The 9,555-nt window shown below is 46.1% G+C and overlaps 1 protein-coding gene across 1 annotated transcript; it reads left to right on the top strand.

The window, feature by feature from the left end:
* The first annotated feature begins 6,800 nt into the window (after window positions 1-6,800).
* On the top strand, window positions 6,801-8,372 carry LOC131018641 (uncharacterized). The gene has a single exon (XM_057947357.1). The coding sequence runs from the start codon at window positions 6,801-6,803 to the stop codon at window positions 8,370-8,372; it is 1,572 nt and encodes a 523-aa protein (XP_057803340.1).
* The last annotated feature ends 1,183 nt before the right edge of the window (window positions 8,373-9,555 follow it).

Genomic DNA, 9,555 nt, shown 5'->3' with positions numbered 1-9,555 from the left:
GTCTCGAGACGCTTGATTGTAGCCGACTGGGACTCCATGCTCTGCTTTGTCATCTCCATAATGATTGCATGGTGTCCTCGAGAGACGGTTTCTTTGTGGTGGACTTGCTTCTGAAACATGCTGGGGCGCATTCTGGTATTGCTGCTGCTGCTGAAAGTTCCCTTGCTGCTGCTGGTGGAAGTTCCCTTGCCTGCATAGGGAACTGTTGATACTGCGGGGGCTGCCTGCTGCTGCTGATAAGCTTGCGGGTAGTTCTGCTGCTGAGGAAAAGGGAACTGCTGCTGAGGTGGGTAAAACTGCTGCTGATTCTGATACCCAAATTGCTGAGGAGGGCGGCCGGAATTGATTGCCTTGATTTGGTCCCGACCCTTGGCCAGGCGCTTGGTTCCTCCATCCAGAATTCTGCTGAGTTCTCCACCCCCACGTTGGGATTCTGTTGCCCTTGATTAAACATGGGCCTCTGTTCAAATTGAGGTCTCCCCTGGTATCCCTGGGCAGCATAGACCTCTGCTTCCCCTTCAGGTGTGAACTCCCCCATTCGGTGGCACTCGTTGGTTCCGTGGCTAAAATCACCACATATGCCACATCCTTCTGCTAGCGGCGCCTGAGCTGGTGGTTGCTTGATGCTGGCGGTGGTTGAACGGTTTGAGGCTCCACCTGATTCATTCTTAAATGCTGAACTTGCCTCATCAGGTCCGCTACTTGCTTCTGCAGCTCATGTTTGGGGCTACAGCATGGGCTTCGACCCTCCTTCCTCTGACTGATTTCTGTTGAGAGCTCGCGGCCAGTGTGTTGAATATCTCCTTGAGCTCATCAGCTGTCTTTCGGGCAATGTTTGCCCCCAGCGGTACTATCCACCATGAACTGTGCCGTCTGAATCAATCCGTCATAGAAGAACTGCATCAACATGACGGGAGCCAACTGGTGCTGCGGGCACTGGCGGAGAGAAGCTCTTGGAATCTCTCCCAAGCCTCGTGAAGAGGCTCGTCAGCTCCTTGCATGAAGTTCATTATTTGTGTCCTAATCTCTTGCGTCTTGTGATTAGGGTAGTATTTGAGCATGAACTTCTCACTCGCCTCCGCCCACGTGGTGATGGAGTTTGGCGGCAAGGACAGCAACCACGTTCTAGCCCGGTCCTTGAGTGCATAAGGTAAGCACTTGAGCCTCAATTGATCCTCGGTGAGCTCCAGTAGTGGGAAGGTCTGCACTTGAGTGCAGAAGTCGCGGATGAACTGTAAGGCGTCCTCACTCGGCATCCCATAAAAGAGCGGTAGCAGGTTTGAATCGTTGGGCTTCAGATTGTAATTTCGAACCGCCGTGGGAAGCACTATAGCTGACGTGCTAGTGGTCCCAATAACTGGCCTGGAAAAATCTCCCATGTACTGAACATTCTGCTCCACCATTGCTTCTTGGTCAGGATTGGGCCAAGCTTCTTCTTCTTTTCAGAATGCACTGAAAGTGTCTCCTCAAAAGTTTCCAGAATGGGATTGGAATCAATTCTCTCTTTAAAATTTTTCTCTCGAAACGGTAATTCCACAAAACTTCTTGAACTGGACTCGGACTCCTTCTCCAGGCTTGAAAGAACCTCCCGAGGTCGATGAATGTTGTCGTGGTAAGGTGCAAGCTTTCTCTTCAAGCTTCTACGTCCTTGCATACACAACACGAACAAACAAATCAAACGCACCGGAGGGAGAAAATAACCGAGTCAAAAGAAATAAACCAAAATAAACACGGAAAACAATGCAACACAATCAAATGCCTAAAGCCTTCCCCGGCAACGGCGCCAAAATTTGACTCAACCCAAAACACCTAATGAATTGACTCGCAATCGTACGAGGTCGTCCTAGAGCGGTAAGGTGACTCAAGTCGTCTCACAAGGAAGACTTAGCAGGGCTCTAATCGTATTGCTCACAAGAAACAGAAATAAAACCTAAACATTCTAATCGGATAATTGGGGCTGGCACTGACTAACGCTCTAACACCGGTACGTAATTGAAATGAAGCAGTAAACATTAACTAATGCAGAGACATGTACGAACACATATAAGAACTAAGAACACGGCAATTAAACATTAACGGAATCAACTAGGGTTTCAATCTTGAACTCTGAACCAAACAATCATAAACTCGTAAGCATCGACGATTAATTACTATCTAGGCAAGAAACTAAATCAAGCATCCAATTCAAATGCAAAGAAAATCTTAATCTCCATAAAAAGGAATCTCTAAACTTTCACCAACAAGAAGGGAAAAAACGTAATCAATAGCAACGAACTACGAATCACGTAGATTATCTAAACTCAACAACAATCATCTCTAATCATTACATCCATCAAAGCATAAAACACAAAACTTAATTAACCAAAAGATTCATATAACCAAGAAAATATAGCATCAACAACAATAATCTTCAATCATCATATATATTCATCAAAGACAAGAAACAAAAACTCAAATAACCAAGGGATTCATAAACAAAGAGAATCAAAGGGAGTTCTTACAAAACATAGCAATCCAAGGAAAACCAATCCGATGAAGTGTTAATTGACATCCAAAGCAATTCAATGAATCCACAATCGAAAGTAATTGATTTGAAACTCAAAAAAACCCAAGGAAAATGTGGAAATCGCCTCTAGAGGCTGCTGGGTTCGAAGATGAATAATAAAACCCTAAAAATGGGTTTTTATACGAAAATCCGTAACTCCCGGAATTGAACAGACACGGCGGCGGCCGTGAGACGGCGGCGCCGTGGACGGCGGCCGCCGTGAGACGGCGCCGCCGTGATGGCCTTTCGCAGAATCTCCAAAAACATGCACGGCTCGCGCCGTGGGGCTGCGGCGCCGTCTAGACGGCGGCCGCCGTGGGACGGCGGCGCCGTATACGGCGGCGGCCGTGGGACGGCGGCGGCCGTGAGCTTTTCCTCCGAAACTGCTCCAAACGATGTCAACACGCGCGGTAACTCCTAATTCCTGCATACGACAGTAGCATACCCAAAAGATCATCGAGCACGTGAAATAGAAGGTAAAAGTCATGAAAACACGCTCGTAAGCACAGCAGAACATACGCAAAAACTGCCCAAATACGAGGTAAACATTAAGCAAAGGCCAGGGCATACCAGGGCGTGACAATCGGTATACCCACGACCGAGTAGCTGAGCAGCGTCAACAAAAGGCGTTGTAGATCCGGAAGGTGAGGAAAGGATTGATGGGATACATTGTCCTTCCTCAGTCTTGGGCTTCTCTAGAAACTACCCATCAACTGTGACGAGGCATAAAGCCATGGTTATCAAACGAGGAAGGTAACTTCTGCGCCGTAGCATGTCTATGACTGGTCGGCTAACAAGCCGGAAATGGTTGTGTCCAGGAGGCATGTGTCACTCAAAGTGTAGAGTTGGGGACCTCGGGAGAGAAGGTTGGTGAGGGTCATACTTGGTGAGTAACGGGTATGACTACTATCTAAGGAGGAGTGAAGCACTGCCTTGTGACCGGGGATTGTGTGACCTTCGGACCAAGTGATCGCAATGGACTCAACCATCCTAAATGTGAAGTATAGCCTCTTGAAACGCCCCAATGTCTTTGGGCCACGCCTTGAGTCTATACGGATCATGGACGGATCATCAGTATGCCTATGACCGAAATAAATATTGACAACAGTTATGACCTAATCGAAAACCTTACCCCTTGTTATATTTGATCTTTGTTTAAGTTTACTTGTGCAGATAAACAGGTTGAGATCGTGACAACTCAATTTGTGCACCCGAAGAGTAAAGTAGTTCCTCACTCTCTGTGGGATCGACCCTATACTTGCTACTAAGACTATACTTTGGTTGCGAGCAATAGGAGCGTGTACTGTCCATCTAGGGCATACATAAATTATTTTGATACCGCGCGCCGGGCGACGGGCGTGCGCGTCGTATCAGTCACCTAGCTCTATTTTAATATCAGTGCACTTTAACTCATCTTCATTCCTACCCAACTTCTCAAAAATATCAACGGCATCAAATTGACTATCGGACCCAAATCAAGCATACCTGAGACCTCCTCAAGTCCACCCAAACCAATGGTAAAAATAAAGCTACCAGGATCTCCTTGATTAGGTAGTGGTTGGATTGGATCATCAGTGACGGGTGGCAGAGGCTTGCTGGGGCATTGGATAGCTTTGATTGCTTCCACGGTTTTGCTTCTCCATTTTCCAATGGTGTCTTTCCCTGAGTTTCCCTGTTGAAAACCTTCCCTGTCATGCTCCACTCTTTGAGGCAAAAGGCCAAATCCCTTGATCATTGGGATATCTTCTTTGGCAATTTCAATTGCATGAGCTTGATGCAGCTGTGGGCCATGAGTGGAGGACTTTCCAGTTGGCTACGGTTATGATGTGCCCTCTGTTTTCGTGTTTATTTTAGGTCTAGATAGAGTCTTTTCCTTTAGTTTTGTGTCGTTTGGTCACTTGGGAGGGCGTAGTTCTGTGGCAGGACCAGCTTGTGGGCGAAAGGTGCTCCAGGGGTAAAAAACTGCTGTCACCTTCCATGAAAGAGGTACGTGCCGAAAGCAAAGGGGATTCGGAGGCAAAACCATCCCCTATGCCCATAAGTACCGCACGGAAGCTGACAGGCAAGAGGAGGCGAACAGGGAAGGAAGTCAGAAGCACAACAAGTGGGCGAGGCAGGACTGCGAAGTGGGCGTTTGATATGGGCCAAAGGCGGCAGCATCCAAAAGAGACCGATGAGGCTATACCTCCGCCTTATCCGGAAGGAAACAAATCTTCAAGATACTAGGTCTGAAAATGGATAGCATCTCCATGCCTTGCATGGATCCGGCCGCAACACCATGGGCTGGGCCTTCTGTTTCCCTAATCACGCCTATATATACTCAAAGAGCTTTCAACGCCAAGGGTGCTGAAAAACCGACTATTGTGCATTTATTTTACAATCATCTTGGGATTGAAGCTTGCCCAGGCTGTGGGCATAGTTCTAGGTTATTTCACATATGTTTTGCACGGCACTTTTGGCCGTAAGTACTCGTTTATTTCTTTAAGTATTGTTAGTTTGCTTTTAATCATGTCTTTTGCTTTTGTTATTTACTTTATGTTTGGGTAAGTTTTATATTTTGATTTGGGCAAGATGATCTAAGCATGAACACTTAACTCGAGAGGTCTAATTTGGGCATAACAACTGTATGAGTATATTCCCGATACACTAGATTTGATTCCAATAAGGTTGTAACAACTTGGTTAATTAATTGATCACTAGTTAACTAGGGAGTTTTGACCACAAGTAATACTTTGGGCACAAGGCGAAGCACCACCGACCTCCAAAATAGTACAACGAGTGTTGGAGCCGTGACTGCGATGAAATATCTGCGTAAGAGTCAAGTGGGTCTATCTAAATCTTAAAGCATTCTGGGCAAAGCACAACTACCGATAGGCCATCGCAGAGAGCGTGGATGTTGCCCGGGGTAGTTGATTTCCATTAACTAAACCTTCTAAGGGATCATAAACGGAAAGGATAAATTGGGCAAGGGGTTTTTGTGTGCGTGACGAGTGACAATAGGGGCGCAACAATTCTTATGCCTATAACCATTGATATGCGAGTATAGTGATTTATCTTTGCACCAATGATCGAGTGCCTCGTTCATGTTTAGTGATTCGAACCCAAGTCAGAATTGTTTTGTTATTTGATTTATCTACCTTTTGTTATTTCAGTTTAGGTTGAAAATCCTGTTCTGCCCATAATCACGTTGTGGTCAGAACCCTACAGAATACAAACCCTTGTTAGTGACACCCTTACAGGAGGTGTTACTGCTCAGTACCCTGTGGATTCGACTCTGGACTTATCACTAGCTAGTCTAGTTGTGGGCACATGATATTTTATTTGCGTGAAGCTCAAATAACGGCTTCGTCAAATTGGCGCCGTTGCCGGGGAACTGAGAGCGCTAGTAATTTCTTTTGTAATTTGAGTGTGAGTTTTGCCTTAATGTATGATTCGTCGTACCAGGAGTGCAGGTAACGAAGACCTTTTGTTCAACGCGGAGATTGAGCGACTAGTCTGACTGAACAACGGTAATAGACGCAGGGCAGAACAAGAAGCACGAGGGAGAGAAAGGCAAATAGAAGAAGAGAGAGATGGCAATTAGAAGAAGAGAGAAAGGCAATTAGAAGAAGAGAGAGAGATGGCAGAAATTCCGGAACCAGCAAATGACAACACTAACAAGACCCTCCGGGACATGATGTTTCCGAACAACCTAAACCTCCGGCCGTCAGCCATAGTACTACCGGAGATAACTGGAAATCGGGAGCTGAAGCATACAATGATTCAAATTTTACCCAAGTATAGTGATATGCCCGGGGAGGACCCTCAAAGGCACCTCCAGGACTTTGAGATGGCATGTAGAACAGTGCGCACCGCAAGTGAAGCACTTAGCTAGTACATTTGACTCCTCACTTTTCCGTTCTCTCTATTAGAAGGAGCGAGGGAGTGGTTGTACGATTTGCCCGAAGGAAGCATTCGGACCTGGCAGGAGTTGCAGAGCAAGTTCTTGGAGAAGTATTTTCCAGTCGCCCGAATCTAAAACTTGAGGACCCGGATAAGAAACATCAAGATGGGATTGGGAGAAATCCTCTACGAGTATTGGGGGAGGTTCAAACAAATGTTGGCCAAATGCCCGCAACATCAAATACCGGATCATGACCTTATTCGGTATTTCATGGGAGGACTTCGAAGGCAAGACAAGTAATGGTTGCACGCCGCCTGTGGAGGATCAATCCTAAACAAGTCTGCAGCGAAGGCTTTCAAACTCATAGCCGATATGGCCGAGGAATCAAGGGATGAGGAAGGAACAATAGTCAGAACTGCTCCGACACCAAACCCTTCTGCCCAAGACGATAAATTGGATAAGCTATGCAACATGTTTGAGAAATTCATGACGAACCAAGGAACATCCAACCAAGGGACCCCCAACATCCGAAAACCTGTGAAGACATGCCAACTTTGCATGGCAAATTCACATGCAACTGATGAATGCCCACAATTGTTCGAAGATGAAGAACTTAATGCCATTGGGCAACAGCCAGGAGGAAATAATGAGGGTCAGCATCAAAAATCCTTCGAACCTTACAGGCAGCAATACAACAATCAAGGGTGGAGACAACACGAAAACCTCAGGTACGGCAATAATAACTTTTTGGGACCGAACCAAGGGCAAACGAGCAATCCACCACAATATTCGCAACAACCTCAACAGGCAAGAGGGTCCTCCTTGTCAGAACTTGTGCACCAAATGGCGCAACAACCGGTGAAATTCCAGCAAGAGACTGAAAAATTCATAATGGAGACAAGAGGAGGGATGCAGAATGTGAATGCCCAATTGTCACATCTTGCCCAAGCGGTAGCTCGACTTGAAAGCAAACAAGGGGAACTTCCTTCCCAAGTGGAGGTGAAGAAAGTAAATGCTATGACACTTAGGGGTGGCAAAGAATTACCCGAGGTTGTTGGAAAGAAAAATCAAGAGGAACCAGAGGTTAGTGAGGAAGTTGGAATGGGATCGGCAGATGAGGAAGAACTTACTCAAGAAAGAGAAACCAAGAAGAACGCAACAGGGAAATGCAAAGAGAAATTGAGCCAGGCTGAGCCCATAATCCCCTTCCCAGGCAGAATGGCCAAAGAACAGGAAAAAGAGGAACTAACCAAATTGGTGAAAATCTTCAAAAAGGTGGAAGTCAATATGCCCCTTTTGGTCGCACTACGCTCTATGCCCAGATGTGCGAAATTTCTCAAGGAACTCTGCACTCGGAAAGTCAAATATACTGATGATGCCAAGTTTCAGGTGGGCGAGTCAGTATCCGCAGTCTTACAAAGAGATATGCCCATAAAGTGTGGGGATCCAGGAATGTTCTACATCCCTTGTGTAATAGGAACCATGAAGGTGGAGAAGGTAATGCTTGACCTAGGGGCATCCATCAACGTTATGCCTTTATCCATGTATCAGGATCTGGAGATAGGACCACTGAAGCCTACCCGAGTGGTGATTCAACTGGCAGACAGGTCAAACGTATACCCAGAGGGAATACTGGAAGACGTTTTGGTCAAAGTGGGTGAACTCATTTTTCCAGCGGACTTCTACATCCTTGACATGGGGAAGTCAAAAGCACGCGACCCAATTATGCATTTGGGGAGACCATTTCTAAAGACTACCAGGACACGCATTGATTGTGATACGGGCAAACTGACATGTCAGTTCGTAGGAGAGACAGTGACATTCGACATATATAACGCCATGAAGCATCCAGCTGACACAGAGATGGTAAAAAGTGTTGACATAATCGATAGAGTTGTTGAGGAGGTTTTACCCAGAACAACATCAGGGAACCTTTTGACGTGATAATCCAGAATGACATCACCGAGGAAGACATTCAGGAGGAACCACTGCGGGAGGCGATGAAGATGCTAAATGCTTGGAGCGAAGGAGTCAACCACACGGAAGCTCTAAACATCCCTACCTTGAAGGAGGAAGATCGATTGGTGCCCTCAATCCATAGAGCTCCCAAACTCGAACTGAAATCTCTGCCCAAACATCTCAAGTACATCTTTTTGGGCGATAATGACACTTTGCCCGTAATCATCAACTCAGAGTTGTCACCCGAAGATGAAAACAAGGTCAAGAATACCCTGGGTAAGTACAAGGAAGCTATTGGATGGACCCTTGCCGATATTAAGGGCATAAGCCCTACCGTGTGTATGCACCACATATTGCTAGAAGAAGATGCAATTCCAGTCCGAGACCCCCCAGAGGAAGCTAAATCCAGCCAAGAAGGAAGTAGAGATGAAGGAGATGCTCAAACTATTGGATTTGGGCATAATATACCCAGTTTCCGATAGTAGATGGGTAAGCCCTGTGCACTTTGTGCCCAAGAAGTCTGGCATACAAGTAGTAGAGAATGAGTTCCGGGAATTGATTGCTACAAGGTTGCAAACCGGCTGGAGAGTGTGTATCGACTACCGCAAGCTCAATCAGAAGACAAGGAAGGATCACTTCCCTTTGCCTTTCATCGATGAGATGCTCGAAAGACTTGCGGGGAATTAATATTTTTGTTTTCTGGATGGATACTCGGGATATATGCAGATTTGGGTTGCAGAAGAGGATCAAGGCAAAACCACATTCACCTGCCCTTTCAGCACTTTTGCCTATCGAAGGATGCCGTTTGGGCTATGCAACGCCCCTGAAACATTTCAAAGGTGCATGATGAGCATTTTCTCGGATCTTCTCGAGAACTGCATCGAGGTGTTTATGGATGACTTCACTGTCTATGGGCAAACCTTCGACTTATGCCTTGCTAATTTGGAAAAAGGTACTGAAAAGGTGCGTTGACAAGAGTTCGATTTTGAACTATGAAAAGTGCCACTTTATGGTCAAAGAAGGGATTGTGCTCGGGCATCTGATCTCAGGCAGAGGAATAGAAGTGGACAAAGCCAAGATTGAAATTATAGCAAAGTTGCCCTACCCAACAAACATCAAGCAGTTGCGAGGATTTCTTGGGCATGCTGGCTTCTACAGAAGGTTCGTC

This window comes from Salvia miltiorrhiza, chromosome 3 (genome assembly GCF_028751815.1).
Source record: "Salvia miltiorrhiza cultivar Shanhuang (shh) chromosome 3, IMPLAD_Smil_shh, whole genome shotgun sequence".
NCBI classification, from domain to species: domain Eukaryota; kingdom Viridiplantae; phylum Streptophyta; class Magnoliopsida; order Lamiales; family Lamiaceae; genus Salvia; species Salvia miltiorrhiza.
This window is presented reverse-complemented; position numbering and strand designations above follow the sequence as displayed.

What these genes read in the sequence shown, in the direction of transcription:
- LOC131018641 (XM_057947357.1), top strand. Translation starts at nt 6,801, where the DNA reads ATGGCCGAGGAATCAAGGGATGAGGAAGGAACAATAGTCAGAACTGCT.